Here is an 18,182-nt window from a genome sequence, read left to right on the forward strand (position 1 = left end):
ATAATTTGGTTGCTCAAAGCCTGCTGTTCAAAACGATCATTTAATCTTGCCAGGTTAGACTGGATAGGCTTGAAAGAGCTCTCAAGGTCTTTCATTGATGACCCTAGAGTAGTCAAAGAAGATTCAATTGAAGATATGCGTTTATTATAGCTTTCAAGGGTCTTATCAACTAGACTACTAAGATCTAGACTGAGGCCAGCATACACATCCTGCTTGATTGCATCCAGCTTATCTGAAGAAATAGTGGCATCATGTTGAATGAATGCCTGTTCCTCTTTCATTTTGGTCACAGCCTCATCTACCTGGGTAGAGATCTTGGCCAATATGAGGTCATCAAGTAACCCTTTCACTGAAGATTTAAGGCTGTCAGGATGCAGTGAATCTGCTAACATTTTGTGTTTAATTTTTATATTATTCATGTGGCTAGTCAGGATGAGTATTTGCTCTGAGACAGATTCTGATCCAGAGAATTGGAGTGAGCTGTCTGACCTAAGTTCACGGGGTGGCTTGATTTGACCTTTCATTACTTACTTAATGTGAACAACAAGACAGGTACAGAGTAAGCAGTAGTATATGGCAGGCTGGGTATAAGGCAGGATATGGTTCACAATCTAGCAGCAAATTTCAAATAACAAAGCAGGAGCAAATTAAAATTAGCATAGGTCTCACCTGATGAGTCCCCTCTTACACCCCAGGGGTAGGGGCTGCTAAGTATGCCTGCCTTTACCCACTGGTAGGCAGGCAGAACCAGTACTTCGGGCTGCTTAAAGCGTTGTTGGTAATGCCACAAGACTTCAGATTACTCCAGTTAATATTAACACGTCTTTTCAATTTTTAAATTTGGCGTCTTTTCAAATATTTCTTGGTATCAACACTGGTACCAAAAAATAGACTAATAATGTAAAACATACATGTGGGAATCTTCAAAAATTTGCCCTTCCTCGAACTAGCAGTAGCAGGATTTTAAAAATCGTCAACAGAACAGACCACCAATTTTATATGTTTAAAAATTCTTCTTCATAAAAAAATTGGAATCATTGGACAAATGTCCGTTTTCCAAGAGCCACACCATCAATACGAAACAAACTGAAAGTAGATGGTGAAACGGATGCCTCTGTGACGCCACAGCGGGATGGCGCCATCCTATATGGCGGGATGGCATACAAGAATCGCATGTCACCGGCTAAAGGCTTGTTTTTGTAGACAATGAAAGACAACATTAAAAATAGAAAGAAACTAATTAGATTGTTTTTAATCATATGAGGCAACTGCTTACCATATTCAATTCTTTCAGTAGTTTTGTCTTCAGTTCAAAACAGTGTGCTTTTTTTTGTGTGTCAAACTAAGTTGATGGTTCCATGCGTCTGAGTAGGGTGTTGCCTCTGAAATTTATAAAATCTAAACCTTCTGGCTTTGCTCTATTCTTTGAAGATTAGTAACAGCTACCCTCTTTTCAGTTAAGATTAACTAAACAATTTCCTGACGGTTAGATATTTGTCGATTACCTAATGGTGGTTGAAACTTGTATAAGAAACTTATCAAGCAACCCTATGAGTACCCTCAACATTATTGGAGATGGTATCTCAGACTTAGACAAGAGGGTAAACCCCTCAAGTCCCTGATAATGGAATATGTTTCCTTAAGTACTCGCCTATTTTCTTAATCATATCCTTCCTTAAAAACCTTATTCCTATCCTCATTAAAATGAATTTAGAGCCCCCTTCCCATTGATTAAGGATCTCCAAGGATTTCAATATACTCCCATCAAATATACTTGTCCAGTTTGGCACCCTGGTCACTCCCGTGAAGGATCAGAAAAAAATTGAATCTATCCAAATAAGAGCTCTACGAATAGTTTTCAAAGAGGGTAAGAAGCCCTACTCTCTACGTCTAAGAAAAACTAGGCTGGAAACTCTAGAGGGCAGGAGGGTTACGTTGCGCCTCCGTTTTGCAAAGAATGCAATAGCAAACCCTACAACAAAAGGATTTTCCCAAAACATAACTGCCCATCCAGATTCCAACCGCTTCGAGCTGTTTCTAAACCCATTTCTATTTTGTCTCTCATTCGCTAATTTACCTCATAATACGATAAAAAAAAGAAGCTTTGTCCCCTTCATTACAGAAAAAATAAACGAACAATTCGGCTAGTTTCCCTTTTTTTTTTATTTGATGGTGGTATTGCCAGGGTTTTGGCATTTATTCGTTTTTTTTAACCCCCCCCCCCTCTTTTTTTATAGTGTCCATTCAAGCTTTTTTACAAGTATTTATTTTTTTAGTTTAGTTTGACTATTTTTTATCTTCTCAACTTTTTAGTTGACATTTCCAGTTAAATAATTGATTTGTGAATGATTATTCACTCTGATCTTTTTTGGCATTCTTTGCCAGTTTCCAGGTTGTTTTTTTATATGATATTTTTAATTGGGATTTCTCCAAAATTCGAATCTGATTCTTCGGGGGATGTGATAGCCATTTTTTGAAATGAATATCTTTTCCTATCTTATGAAGTAAAAATTAATATTAGTTAATACGATGGTCTTTTATCATAGATTCCTTTAAGATTATACAACAAATTTAAAAACATTATTCAGATTATATTTTTAAGTTCCTAAATATATCCCCCCCCCATTATCTCCAAAAATTCCTCTTATATGTAAAATTGAACGGACATAAAAAAAAAGTACGACAAACAAAAGCAATGACGAAAAGTAAGAATTTTTGAATGGAAAAATATGGGGTGTAATCATATAATTTTTTTTAATGTTTATTTAATTTTATTCCTTTTCGTGTTTCTGGGGCTCAGTTATCGTTCAAGGCTAGGATTAATGTTAATACTGCAAATTTTGCCACCAGAAGGAAAGACTGAGGATGAGGCAGCCCCCCTTCTTCCGGGGGGAGGGGAATAAACCCGATTCAATTGTATAAATAGTTCTGGTATCACAATATGTTTAGTTTATATTTCGCCACAAAAAAGACCGTATCGGAAAGAGAACACGAAGAGTCTGGTTGGAAAAAGAAAGAAGAAAAAAAAAAAGCTGATTCTGAGAATGGTAGGTTAACTTAAATGGTGAAATTAATGCTTAAAATAACGATGAAATTCAATTAAATTATGCATCAATTCCAGCTACTGCACTAGCAGTCAATGGTAAGTACGGTATCAGAACATATTGGCAATCAGAACGTAAAGCTAGCGTGAAACGATAAAAGAAAAATTAATCCAGAGAGGAGAAAGATACTTATACTATGCCAGAATCGGGATTACTGCCAGGTGATTTGGCAAGGATAGTAAACGAGGCGAATTTAATTTTGTGTTTGGAGCTAGTCCCAGTAATTGATTATTCTTTGGTGAATATTCCCTGGGATTTAAAAGACCTTAACTTAGAGGTTCTTAATGCATTGGATTCCAATACCCACCCCAACCTCTTCTATTAGAAATTAGCTTTTAGAGCAAGGCTTGAAGCAGGATAATTTTATGCATAAATCAGATTTCTTCTTACTGCTAAACGTTATATACCTAGTAAATAGTCAAAAGAGGATAATAGAACTTTACAAAGCATTTTTCGAAGACTATGTAGTTTCTAGCTTACATAAATTAGAGAAAATAAATGACCAGGTTGAACTCATGAGAAGCTTAGTTAGATGATGTATGTACTTCCTCATTTCTTGGATCAAATGCAGTTAATTTTTCGGCAAGAACTCTAACGATACAAGAACATTCAGTGTTAGAAAAAGGTCCTAAATTTTGTTTTGAACCTGAAAAAGTCCCCGTGGAATATCTCATTAACAGAAACATCTTTACACAGAAACGAAAGCCAACTAAAAGGTGTTAGCTTAGTAAGAGCTTCTACTGTTAAAACCCTTTAAAATTTTTGCATTGAAACTGGAGATTTCTAATAAATCCATCAAACACAGACAAATTCTTAGAAACCAAAAATGGTTTTAATCGTTTCTTTGTAGTATTTTTGCTGATGAGTCACTGTACGTGTGACTAAAATATTCAGTATTTTTTTTTGTAAATTATCACTATCTAATAAATGGATTTGTGTCTATTTAAACTTTTATTTATCATGATACGTAGGACAACGGGATCGATTGTAAGAACAAATTAAATAAAAAAAACAAGTAGTTTTAACTGAAAGTAAGGAACAACATCAAACAGAAAATATTACGTACATGAGGGGGTTTGCCCGTTCCTCAATACCTTGCTCTTTACGCTAAAGTTTTTTTTTTACTTTTGAAAATGCTTATTATTCTAATTAAACGGCACTTTTGTTTCAGAAGACATTTTAAAAAATTGGGACAAAAAGTAAAACTTCATTGTAAAGAGCGAGCTATTGAGGAGGGGGACCCCCTATACTGTAAGTATGTAGTAAAATAAAATAAAAGGACAGGCAGGGTTTGGAATAGGTCGTAATGCTATACATAAGGCCCTAGTCCTTCAGGCACTAGATAATATGTAAAAGGGTAAGGTAAGCTGTTCATTAAATAATTGGGAGTAATATTACGTAAAACGTAAGGTAAAGACGACTGAAAAAGCATGTAAAAGAGAGTATGACTTTAAAAAGCACAATCTTTCTGGTTTGCGAATATTTTAATAAAGTGACAAAGAAAATTTTATTATACAAGCAATAAAGAAATCACCAAATAGAGGATAAGCTATGAACTCCAACAGAAAATATTTTTAACTAAAATATGTTTAAGTCGATGAAAAAAGATTACATCAACTTGTTGTCAGTGAATTCGCCCAAGTTAGTAAAAACACAATGTTCCCTTGTATTATATAGGGTTGGAACTTGTAGTTTTGGTCAACTAGCAATAAAAACCAAGCTGTTGATTAAAATAAAAATACGAAAACAATGCTGATAATACATACAATAAACTTGTCAACGACAAATAAATCCAATAACGCTGAAAAGAAAAACAACATTTGAGACAAAAATAAAAGTTAAAAAACAAAGTGAAAAAGAGAACAGTTTAGAAAATATAGTTTTTAGGTGTCATGTAGTCTTGAATATGCTGTCAAATTCAATTGCAAAAATCTCATGTTCTACAGTGCGATATCACTAACAGGATTTGTTCTCCTTGTGTAATTTTTTTTGTTGAATAAATTTTACATTATTTCAGTTATCCCTGTTGGAGCTTTTACAACAATGATAGCACTAGTATTTATATACTGTCGATGAAGATTTTCTATTGTAGTAGGCTACCTGAAAAACCTGAGTTTTTCATAATCCAATATACACAAAATTCATTAAGGGATTCTGATAAGATATTAACAAACCAATAAATCTTGTATAATAACTTTATAAAACAAATGCTTTAACTAGCAGTTATACAGATAGTGATTATGAGCAAGAGATGACTTGATCAGATATAGTTGAACAACCTGAACCATTAAGCCCCCTCTTTCAGACAAATCTTCCAGTCCGCCAACTTTGTTATGACTTGTCTCTTCAGACAAGAGAGCAAAAAACAATGTTTATATTTCCTACAGCTTTCTTCAGTGTGTTGAGTCTTACTTGTTATGCAAGTCGTTCTAGAACTTATTTGTACGTAATACGATTTACGTTTTGCCGATGGGAACAAGGCTAGCGAGAGCTCCCAAAACACCTAGTTTTTTATTTCCATAACCTAAATGAAAGCAAAATCCCCCCTCCCGATCTTCTAAGACGGTTGTTTTGATACGATTACCCCTGAGAAAGAAAGAAATAAAAATAAACAAGTATCCGTGATCTTTCTTTCAGCAAGAATTACAAAATTTGAAAACTTTTGTAGACGTAATCACTATTTACAAAAATTACTTACTATGAAAAGAAATAAGATATTTTTCCTTATTATACATCAGGGTTTTCGTCAGTATGAATTTTTTGATGACGAGATAAACTGGAATTTGAAGCAAAGTATCTCTTACAAATATCGCATTGATAACATTTTTCTCCAGTATGAGTTTTTTTATGATAAGATAAACCAGAGGCTGAAGTGAAACCTTTCTTACATATATCACATTCAAAAGGCTTTTCTCCAGTATGAGTTAATTGATGATCTGAAAGATGGCTTTTTCGGTAGAATGTTTTGTCACATATATCACATTTAAAAGGTTTTTCTCCTGTATGCGTTTTTTGATGTTGATATAAACCAGAACTTGAAGTAAAACCTTTCTTACATAAAACACATTCGAAAAGTTTTACTTCAGCAGGCTTTTTTTCAGCATGAATTCTTTGATGACTAGATAAACTGGAATTTGAAGCAAAACATTTCTTACAAATATCACATTGATAAGGTTTTTCTCCAGTATGAGTTCTTTTGTGATAAGAAAACCCAGGAATAGAAGTAAAACCTTTCTTACATATATCACATTCGAAAAGTTTTACTCCAGTATGTGTTCTTTGATGATTTGAAAGGATGCTTTTTTGGCCGAAGGTTTTGTCACATATATCACATTTGAAAGGTTTTTCCCCAGTATGCGTTCTCTGATGATAAGATAAACTAGACCTTGAGGTAAAACCTATCTTACATATATCACATTCAAAAGGCTTTTCTCCAGTATGAGTTATTTGATGATCTGAAAGATGGCTTTTTCGGCCGAATGTTTTGTCACATATATCACACTTGAAAGGTTTTTCTCCAGTATGCGTTCTTTGATGATTCGATAGGGTGCTTTTTCGGCCGAATGTTTTGTCACATATATCACATTTGAAAGGTTTTTCTCCAGTATGCGTTTTCTGATGATAAGATAAAAAATAACTTGAAATAAAACCTTTTTTACATTTATCACATTCAAAAGGTCTTTCTCCAGTATGAGTTTTTTGATGATTCAAAAGGGTGCTTTTGCGGCAGAACGTTTTGTCACATATTTCACATTTGAAAGGTTTTTCTCCAGTGTGCGTTCTTTGATGTTGAAATAGAGCGGTTTTTTGGCAGAATGTTTTGTCACATATATCACATCTGAAAGGTTTTTCCCCAGTATGAGTTCTATGATGATTCGAAAGGGTACTTTTTTGGCAGAATGTTCTGTCACATATGTCACATTTGAAAGATTTTTCTTCGGTATGTATTCTTTGATGATGCGATAAGGCACTTTTTTGGCAAAAGGTTTCGTCACCTATATCAAATTTGAAAGGTTTTTCCCTGGTATGAGTTATCTGATGATGAGATAAACCAGTACTTGAAGGAATACTTTTCCTACATATATCACATTCAAAATATTTTTCTCCTGTGCGAGAAATCTCCTGTTTTTCCGTATCATTTTCAGCAAATACACAAATGTGGCTTGCCCTTTCATAATGACAATTCAAATTGAGTTCTTTTTTTAGACATATTTTTGTCAGACTTGGGCTGCTAGGTAATCCAGATCCTTGTTTGCAGGCATCATTGTCATAGAACACTCCAACAGGGAGAACTAAAATAATGTAAAATTGATTCAACATAAATCACAAAACCTCTTTTTTTTTACTTGGTACACAACTCAGCTTTTAAGATTTTGGCCATACACATTTACAATAAAATTAATTATAATAACTCTTACTTTGGTACAAACGTTATAAAAGTCTAATTTGAGGCATAAGTCTTAGGTATGTATCTTGATAGGTGAGTAGGAAATCTGATGTGACTTCGCAACCCTTTATCATCAAAAATATGTTACCTAATGATTTTGCAAAATCAAGACATTTCCGGCATTCAAAGATGCAATATATATACAATTTTCATCTGTCTTTCAAAGCCAATGGCTTCATATGGTCAAGAAGGCTTTAAGAAAAACAAGAGCTAAGAGCTCATATGGCACTTGTGACGAAGTCGGAAGAGCCAAGAACCAAGAGCTCATATGGTATGAGCTCTAGCAAAATTCTAAGAATCAACAGATTGAATTAAAAGGAAAATCAGAGGCTTAATGCCGGTCGGGATTTAAAATAAGAGCTCTGAGACACGAGGTCTTTCTAAATATCAAAATTCATTAAGATTAGATAACCATTCGTAAGTAAAAGATACCTCATTTTTTTCTAATTTTTCCTCTCCTTTCAGTCCCTCAGACGGTCGAATCGGGGAAAACGACACTTATTAAGTCAATTTGTGCAGGTCCCTGACACGCCTACCAATTTTCATCATCTTAGCACGTCCGGAAGCTCCTAACTCGCCAAAGCACTGGACCCCCCCCCCCCAAAGAGAGCAGATCTATTTCAGTTACGTCAATCACGTATCTACGACACGTGCTTATTCTTCTCATCAAGTTTCATCCTAATCTCTCCACTCTAAGCGTTTTCCAAGATTTCCGGTTTCCCATACAACTCCCCCCAATGTCACAAGATCTGGTTGGGATTTAAAATAAAAGCTCTGAGACATGAGTACCTTCTAAATAATAAATCTCATTAAGATCCAGTCACCCGTTTGTATGTTAAAATATCTCAATATTTCTAATTTTTCCGAGTTAACACTCTCCCCCCAAATCCCCCAAAGTGAGCAGATTGTCCGGTTATGTCTATCATGTATCAAGGATTGGTAGTTATTCTTCCCACCAAGTTTCATTCCGATCTCTCCACTCTAAGCTTTTTCCAAGATTTCCCGTTTCCCCTCCAACTCCCCCCAATATCACCGGATGCGGTCAGGATTTATAATAAGAGCTCTGAGACATGAGATCCTTCTAAATATCAAATTTCATTAAGATCCGATCACAATTTCGTAAGTTACAAAATATCTCATTTTTTCAATTCTTCCTCTCCCTCCAGCCCCCCAGATGGTCTAATTGGGGAAACGACTGTTATCAAGTCAACTTGTGCACATCCCTGACATGCCTACCAATTTTAATCGTTCTAGCGCCTCCAGAAGCACCGAACTTGCCAAAGCACTGGAAATACACCCCAAAATTCCCCCAAAGAGAGAGGATCCGGTCCAGTTATGTCAATCACGTATCTAAAACTTGTGCCTATTCTTCCCATCAAGTTTCATCCCAATCTCTCCACTTTCCATTTTCCAAGATTTCCGTTCCCCCCCTCCACCCCTCTTTGTCCCCAGATCCGGTTCGAATTAAAAATTAAGCATCTGAGACATAAGATCTTTCTATATATGAAGTTTCATTAAGATCCGATCACCCATTCGTAAGATAAAGATACCTCGGTTTTCACGATTTCTCATCCCTCCAGCCCCCCCCCCCCCCCAGATGGTCGAATCAGGGAAACGACTGTTATCAAGTCAATTTGAGGAGGTCCCTGACATGCCTACCAATTCTCATCGTCCTAGCACGTTCAGAAGCACCGAACTCGCCAAAGCACTCAAAATCCCCCCAACTCTTCCAAAGAGAGCGGACCCGGTCTAGTTATTTTAATCACGTATCTAGGACATACGCTTATTTTTCCCACCAGGTTTCCTTCCGATCTCTCCACTCTAAGTGTTTTCCAAGATTTCACCCCTCCAACTCCTCCCCCCCCTAATGTCACCAGGTCCGGTCGGGATTTAAATAAGAGCTGTGGAACACGATATACTTCTAAATATCAAACTTCATTAAGATCTGATCGCCTGTTCGTAAGTTAAAAATATCTCATTTTTCTAATTTTTCCGAATTAACCCCCCCCCCCCCAGATGGTCGAATCGGGGAAAGAATATTTCTAATTTAATCTGGTCTGGTTCCTGATACGCCTGCCAACTTTCATCGTCCTAATTCATCTGGAAGTGCCCAAACTAGCAAAACCAGAACCGACAGAGAGACAGACTGACAGAAATTGTGATTGGTATATGCCACTTTGTAAATACCAAGTGTCATAATCATTAATAAAGATCAAATAAGTTTAATGTTAAAATAGAGCATTTTTTGAAGAAAACGATTAAAACTATGGAGTGGTATTAGCAATATTATTTAGTCATATTTATAGTTATTGTACACAGCTAAATCCAAAGACACCTGTAGCTAAAGCTTTGCACCTGAAACAATAGAAAATACCTCATATTCTTTAAATTGCACAAAAAAGCTCGGACCAAATAAACTTAGTTGTTTTGTTTAGCGGTTTAATTGGGATACAAAACTTTTTGTGTCCTAATAATCAAAACCATCTAGAGCTATTATTTACTTAAATAATTGTTTTTAAATGCACGCACTGGACTCAGATGCAAAAAAAAAACAATCTTTCAGACCCTGACATAATGCCAAAGGAATTGTAAGATATGCATTTTTATTCATCCGTTCGAGAATTCCAAGTTCAACCTTAGCTGTTCACGAGACAGAAATGACGTCAGAGGTTGGTAGGATTTTTACTTGAAACATTTTCTATTAGTTGTTAAAGAAGTTACACCTGCTAATCCTGGAAAATGCAAGATTACTATAAGTGACGTTCTATATAAACAAACAATTCAATTCTTTAGAAAATGAGGAAAATGTGTGAAAAAATATACAGAGAACAAAAAGAGAAAGCTATTACGAAAGGCGGAGCACCTTCCAGGGTTTATAAATAAGATTTGAATAAAGTGGAGTAAATCTCATTAATTTTGTTATTCGCCCAGTGGCCTATGAGGTTTCAGTTAACATATTGCCAGATAAATATTTTTGCATATCTCTTACGTATTACATTCGGGAAACTTAATATTGAGCAGATAAACCAAGTAAGAGGGATGCTCAAAGACATATTATGGACATACAAATATACAGAAGAAGATGAGAACATCTGAATCATACCTTTGTTGAACTCTCCATCAATGTTCAACTCTAGTTTAAGATGATCAGCATTATCTTGACAATCTGCAGAGATGTTCGGATAAACAGCAAAAACGTTGGCTTCATTTTCCGTAAATAAATTCGGATGTGTACTTGCAGATATATTTTTATTATCATTTGAAGATGTATCTTCAGCTTCTATAAAAATTAGAATAAAAATCACACAAAAACTCTTACAACAAAGCAAGTTGGCAACTGAAAAAAAAACGTTTGAGTACCGAAGTTTTTTTTATATAGTACTTAATAGATGGTAAAAGTAAATTGATCCTAGAGACGTCGTAAATTTATAAAGAAGAAGAGCAGTTAAGGCTATGAAAAAGATGTAATTTTTAAAATTGAGTAGCATCGAGAGGATAATGGCCAATTATATTAAACCTTGTCAAAAAGTTTCTTCGTCATAGTTGAACCAATATCTTCTTCTGTAGTATAGAGCAAATGAGGGCAAACAAAAGTTTATAAAAAAAGATTTACGAGAACTAAAAAAGACCTTGAAGACCATACACGCTGGCACAGAATTGAACTGGAACATCATCGGATTCTACACTATTGAAATTCTTCACTCAAGGTAAAGAACTTTTATCAAGCCAAGAATGAGCAAATAAAGTCAAATAATCTTCCAAGCGTAAAACTACCGCAAATCACAATCAGTAAACACATGAAACTCAAAACGAACAGAAATTACAATAAATATCTAAGTCAAACTCAAAAACAGCAAAAATTAATATGAGTAGGGCTGATAATCTCCATACCTTCTCAAGACCATAACACAATTTGCACTTCACTAAAAAAAAAAAATTAACAATAGAAGGTATGTATTTTTATTGTTGTTGTTTTTTGTCGTAACATCTTTCTGGGTAGATTTTGAAAAGGCATGGAACCCTGTTGAGTCTTCTTTTCCTTTTCTAGAACCAAAGTGATACTGAAACACTGGACAGTGTTGAAATGGACAACACTAGCTTGGAATCCAGCCCTATACAGCAGTTAAATAAAAATAACAAGTTTTTCAACTGAAAGTACAGAGCAAAATTAAAACTTAAAACAAACAGAAATTTTTACGTATATGAGGGGGTTCACCCCTTGTCAATACATTGCTCTTTCCGCTTAAGTCCGAATTTTGTTCCAATTCCTTAAGAATGAAATCTCAATAACAAAGGGTTTAATTTTAATAAATTAAACTGAGGGGGCAAAGCCCCTCATATCAGGAATAATTTCTGTTTGCTTTAAGTTTTAATGTTGCTCTTTACTTTCAGTTGAAAAAGCTTGTTTTTTATTTAATTTCTGATCACCTTTTAAATAATGCCCACTGAAAGATCCATCCATGTAACCTTCTAAGCTTGGGAGGAGCCCTATATGCCCTCCAATTTTTGGTCACTTAAAAGAGCACTAGAACTTTTAATTTTTGTTCGAATAAGCCCTATCGCGATATTTTAGGACCACTGGGTTGATGCAATCATCCCTGGGAAGAAAAAAACTAAACAAAAAAACAAATAAACACGCATCTTTGAGCTTTCTTCCAGCAAAAAATTACAACATTTCACATTTTTGCAGATAGGAGCTTGAAATCTTTACAGCAGAATACTTTGATATGCTGAATCTGATGTTGTGATTTCAATTAAGATTCTATGACTTTTATGGGGTGTTTTCCCCTTTTTCAAAAATAAGGCAAATATTTATAACTTTCAATGGGTAAGGCTAAACCTGATGAAACTTACATAATTGAAATCAGTATAAAAATCTGACTCTTCGGTATATCTACTGCATCAAAATTTTGTTTTTTAGAGTTTTAGTTACTAATGAGCCCAGTTGCTCCTTACTTACAATTTGTTACCACAAACTATTTGACATTGTTTTGTTCAGAATCTTATATTTTTGCCAAAGGATATTCTTAGATAATAGAAAAAATTCAACATTAAAATCAGACTCAAACATAGAATAGTGTCACAATGGATAGTGAAAACTTGGAATCCACAATTATGCTGCTCAATTCTTCTTGCTTAGAATTGATTTATTTCAACTATAAGAGAATAAAAAATGCAACTTGATCGTTTTTAAAAATTTGAGAAAATTATTTATAAATTGAACAAAATGTTCAACTCTTTTGATCATTTATAAGGTGTGCTCTTGAACAATTTCTTGCATTTATTTTATAACCAGACTCATTAAACAGTTCTCTTAAATGTCTTCTACCATAAACTATACGGCTGTATTTCTATAAACAGTAATATATCTCCTTTTTCATTTAAAGTTTGACATATACATGTAACCAAGTAAAGAGCAAATTGGCAAATAGTATGCAAAAATTTATAAGTGTAATTTCTGAGAAACTGTCTAGTTAAAAACACATTCTACTGTGTGCTGATTTAGAAATTACAAATATTATTCAGGTTGAACAGAACAGAAAAATATAATTATTCAATTTTTTTTTTTTAAGAGGCAGAAAACTCTTATTTCAAATTGAAACATAACACATACTATTGAGAGCACCATCATCGAAATCATCCAAACAATTTTTTCAAAAGAGAATCTTTGCAGCAGAATGTATCTATAACACCTTCATACTTTAGAATAAAAAGTAGGGAGGCATGAGGAACAGGTGACTTTTCAGACACAAATCTGATAAAAAAGAGACATAAAAGATTTGATATTTTCAAACATTTATGCTTCTTTTCATGACTTGTGTAATATCTGCCTCTTCTCAACAACCTCCTCTTCATGTTGAAGTAAAAAAAAACAGTTGTTTAAAACTTTTGATTCTCAACAAACAGTTAAATAATTATTTGACAATAACAATTTAATTTATCAAAATTCACAAAGGTACTAAAACCATGATTAGCACACCATTAGTTTAAAAAATATCTTTGTGAAAAAGTTTTTTTTTAATTATAAATAATTAGGTTTTGTGATACATTTCACCTATTTTTCAAGTAAAAATAGCAAAAATAGGTAATGAATTTTAATGACTGTCCTATTTTGAAGAAAAAGTTGTACAACTAAACAGCTAATAGGCTAGACCACCCACGTTACAAATTACCTTGCTTAACAGCAGTGATACCAAAAAGCTTGGTTGTTTCCATGTTTCCCCAGTTGAATCAAAAACAGTCTGTCTCTCTTGACTCTCTCACACAATTGGAAATCTCAAGAATTTAAATAATAAATATTTACAATATCACATCTTCAAAAGGAGTTGAAGGAGTAGACAACCTAGAAAATAATTAGTAGATATAAGCATAAAAAGCATAGAAATTCCAGCATTCAAGGGCAATTTAAAGAAATTTCAATTCTTATAGAAACCGAAATGATAATAGTCTTGTTGTAAGTAGATTTGATTTTTGTCTGTCTATCCAAAACAATATATTGCAAATCTTCAATTTCTAGAAAAAATTCCCAGCTTTCAAATGATAAAACTAAAAGAAAAACAGTAATTTTTGAACTGATTTTATACTAGTAGGTAGAACATAATACTTACAACACTTCTCACGTTTTACAACATTTAATTTATTTAGTTGGTCTATTTGGACCAATGTATTCCTTAATTCACTTTGAAGTATTTAAAACCTTTTTGCAAAACATTGTTTCCTTAGGAGCAGTGTAGTAAAATAACTATAAAATAAAAATCCAGTCAATAAAACTGGTAAAATGAGTTACTCCCAAGGAAATATAGGGAAAACTTGCTATTTTAGGGTTACCCTGTATCTAGAAGACAAGTAGAGCTTTTTTTGAAATTTTTTACAATCTAGATTTTCCAAGGCTTAAAAAGCAATACATTCCTCTATTTCCAAACTCAATAGGTAGAAATATCTTTTATGTAAATGAATTCAAGTTTTGTTAAAAAATTATTTAGTTTAGGGTAGATAAATTGGATTAGTCTTTGTTTATTTATTTTTAATAAATAGGCTTAATTTGCATATGATCAAAGGCAGGGGCTATGCTTTAGGCTTGGTAACATTATAACAGACCAACATGCCAATTGTTCACAGGTCAATCCTGAGACTTTTTTTAATAGAAACATTAGATAAAATGTTCATTAAAAGGGAATAAGCATATGCAATTAAGGTGACATTCTGTAAGAAGGACAAGTCATATACCAATTTATCACTCAATTATAAACACTTCCCAACAAAATTAATGAGTGCTATTAACAAATATATTGTTTTCTTTTCCCCTGCTGTGTACCCAGTAAAATCACAATAATAATATCTTATTTAAACTTGTTTTTCCCAGCCTTTGGGTAGTTTTGTGCTGTGTCAACTAAAAGGTACAATAGAATATGTCAGTAAAATAAACTAAATCCCAATTTTATGATGGTGTGTAAAATTACAGTAAATACATAAAACACCCAATTTGTATTTACAAACTACTTAGAAGTCTAAACACTTACACCTAAAGTCTTACAAATGGAATATGTTTATAGGTGCTGGTAGGGAAGGGAAAGTCCCTTCCTCCAGGGAAAGAGAAACATTATACAATATTTTGTGCTTATGGATCAAGACTCCTGTGTATTTTTCTCACTTTGTCTTTTGGTTTATATAGTAAGAGGTAATTTTCCAAAACACACTGATAAGCAGTGAAAGATAGAGTTTCAAAGGAAAAATTATAAAATTGTTAAGCACCACACAAGCACCAACTAAATAGCATATTCTGATTTGTGTTAATAAGCTACAACAAACTTATGGGTTGTTACATTTATAAGACAAAATCAATCCCTATCCATGCCCAACAAAATTAAAACCCTACAAAATAAAAAAAAGCTATAACTAAATCAACTATTTTTTTTCAGCTTTTTTTATGATATGAGGTAAGCAGATAATATATTTATTTCAAAATGTTGTCAATTGGAAACTCCTGTGGGCCAAATTCATATTTCAACATAAAATAAAATGTAATAACAAAAAAGGCCATTAAATCAAAAACTTAAAATAGTTTTAAACTGGCTACAGAAAATATTGATGCATAATAGCACAGAGTAAGTAATTTTCTATTGAATATTTGGTCAAACTGCCAAGTGATAATATTGGTCCAATTTGTTCAAAACAGTTCAAAAGTGAAATTATAATGCCTCCAAGTTTAAGTTAACCCTGCATATCCCCTAGGGTAAGGGCTGTGAGCTATGCAAGGTGCCCTTTTTTTACATAAAGGCTAAAGTTTTTTTTTATTGGATATGTTTGATCCTGGGATATGTGATAAGAAGGTAAATGGGTAAATTTATAGCAAACAGTATTACTGGCTTTTGTATAAAGTGAATATACCAATCGATGCTTTTTTATGCTCTTTACAAATATAATAATTGCTTCTACTGGAAATTCAGACTTAAGCACTTTTTGACCTCTTAAAAATGACCTAAATATGGGGTATAAAAAAGGCTAAGAAAATTGGTCTCAAACCCTAAATACTGTATAACATTGATTTCATACTTACTGTTTCATTATAAATCCATTTTTGTATGTTATATAATCCATAAGCACTGATTTTCTAATATTAATTTGGATAAATTAATTTTTCCAATGTTATGATGTTTTTTTCTTCCTTGACATCAAATTTTAAATAAAAGCATACGTTTCTGGTTGAAAATATGAAAGCCAGCTATTATGAATGCCAGTTATACTATTTGCTATAAATGTAACTATATTAAATACAGCAATGGTTAGTTTATGTATAATATATGCTATGCTTTACCCCCATCCCCCTGATGTGTAAATATATAGCCTAAATTTGTTTCTAAACTATTACAGATTTGCAATTTCAAATACCCTATTATTTTGTAACAAATGACCAAAAATGTATGCTTTAATTGAAATTTTGGTGACAAGGAAGAAGAAAATGCCATAACATTGATAAAATTTATTTATCCAATTTAATTGTGGAAAATCAGTGCTTGTGAATAATATAACATTAAAAAAATGTATTTATAATGAAATAGTAAGTTTGAGTCTAATGTTATAAAGTTTGAGAACAATGTTTAAGCCTTTTTATACCCTATATTTAGGTCATTTTTAAGTGGTCAAAAAGTTCTTAAATTGTAATTTCTGGTAGAAGCAATTATTATATTTGTAGAGAGCATTAAAAAAGGCATTGCAAGATATACTCACTTTATACAAAAGCCAGTAATACTGTTTGCTATAATTTTACTGGTAAATAGTCCCCTTGCACTTCTAGATGTCCTTCCCCTTAATACCAATCAAATTTTGAAAAAAGCAATTTTGTTCAAACAAGTCAACAGGTTTAATAGCTATACCTCTGGATATACCACACCACCAAGGCAAAGATTATAAATTATCATTTATTTATTTTGCTGTAAATTTGTGGGTCCAAAAAAGCTAAGGGCATTAAGGCAAAATTCTAGTTTAATTACTTTTTGGTTTCTTGGAGTGAGATAAGGTTAGGAAAACAAAACCTTCCAAGCATTAGTTTAAAGACTAGAGTAAGTCCAGGGAAGGTATTTTAAAGTTTATTTTGCTACATAAAAAAATGAACTTACAAAATAGATCTTGTTTAAATAAAGTACAAGAAAACTGTTATCAGCTTCACAACTTTGCTCAATCCTGATTTCTGAGGTTTTAAAGATCTGCAAATAGGCTACATTTCCTAGGCTAAATAAAAGAACAAACAAACTTGATATGGCTTTAAATTCTACAAAATAACAGGAATTGGATTTTCAGAACTAAAACCAGAAAAAATGAATCTGATAACTAAAACTTAAGGTAAAATGTTGTATAACCTATCATTTGGTATAGACCTGTCAAGTAAGCAAATTTCAAAGACTTAGAAGTCAGAAGGGGGTGAATATAGAAGCTAGGCAATATCTTTCCAGGGTATGTTTTAGCCCTGGATTCATTTATGAAAGTTTCATTTTCCTAGCCTAATCCCTTTCCGAAATAGCAAAAAGTAGCTAAACTAGTAGGCTACTTTACCAAGGTAAAATTCATGAACAAATTGAGGGTAAGGTAAACTAAATCAACAGACATTATGAAAATCCAGTTGAGCCTATATGGTCTAGGCTAAGAAAAAGGTATATTTGCAATATCCTAAGAATAGCCTACTAAGGCCCAGTTTTCAGACACCATGGGTCTCAAAATGGGCTGGGTGCATGTAGTATAACAAGCCTACAAGCCCTCCAATAGTTTTGAGGTTCCAGTAGTTTCCTCTTTAAATGAACAAGCTAAAATTCTGCCACCTATCCCTAAATATATCAAAACTAAAGCAAATTGGATTATGTTTAGAAATAAGCTTTAAGATGAAATTCTAAGTCTCACCCAGGAATCACATACCTCAGTTGTAACAGCTGACACACATGCTGAAGTTATGACATCCATACTAACAAATATAGCTGATCATGCTATCCCCAAAACAACACCCAGGAAAACAATCTCTAAACACGCTCCTAATGGAGAACAAAAAATACTGCTAGGAGAACACACCAGTGTTTCCACTTCGCATGCTTAGAAAATCGGTATACACACATAAAGAAAACTATCTCCTTCCATATATTTAA

The 18,182-nt window shown here is 33.3% G+C and overlaps 1 protein-coding gene across 5 annotated transcripts; it reads right to left on the reverse strand.

The window, feature by feature from the left end:
- Nucleotides 1–4,042: 4,042 nt before the first annotated feature.
- Nucleotides 4,043–18,095, reverse strand: LOC136040941 (zinc finger protein 883-like). Of its 5 annotated transcripts, none has more exons than XM_065725379.1 (4): nucleotides 17,959–18,095; nucleotides 13,725–13,894; nucleotides 10,655–10,831; nucleotides 4,043–7,396 (listed from the first exon to the last, which is right to left on the reverse strand). In XM_065725379.1, the coding sequence occupies exons 2-4, from the start codon at nucleotides 13,765–13,767 to the stop codon at nucleotides 5,832–5,834; spliced, it is 1,785 nt and encodes a 594-aa protein (XP_065581451.1). In that variant the 5' UTR covers nucleotides 13,768–13,894; nucleotides 17,959–18,095; the 3' UTR covers nucleotides 4,043–5,831. The 5 variants fall into 5 exon arrangements, with proteins under 5 accessions (XP_065581451.1, XP_065581454.1, XP_065581453.1 ...); XM_065725382.1 differs by having other exon boundaries at nucleotides 17,944–18,081; XM_065725381.1 differs by lacking the exon at nucleotides 17,959–18,095 and adding an exon at nucleotides 17,798–17,854.
- Nucleotides 18,096–18,182: the final 87 nt, after the last annotated feature.

Source organism: Artemia franciscana, chromosome 21 (assembly GCF_032884065.1).
Source record: "Artemia franciscana chromosome 21, ASM3288406v1, whole genome shotgun sequence".
Taxonomy (NCBI): Eukaryota; Metazoa; Arthropoda; class Branchiopoda; order Anostraca; family Artemiidae; genus Artemia; species Artemia franciscana.

What these genes read in the sequence shown, in the direction of transcription:
- LOC136040941 (XM_065725379.1), bottom strand. Translation starts at nt 13,767, where the DNA reads ATGGAAACAACCAAGCTTTTTGGTATCACTGCTGTTAAGCAAG. An exon ending in TATCACTGCTGTTAAGCAAG is followed by an intron (nt 10,832 to 13,724) that starts GTAATTTGTAAC and finishes TAATTTTTATAG; the next exon opens with AAGCTGAAGATACATCTTCA. An exon ending in TGATGGAGAGTTCAACAAAG is followed by an intron (nt 7,397 to 10,654) that starts GTATGATTCAGA and finishes ACATTATTTTAG; the next exon opens with TTCTCCCTGTTGGAGTGTTC.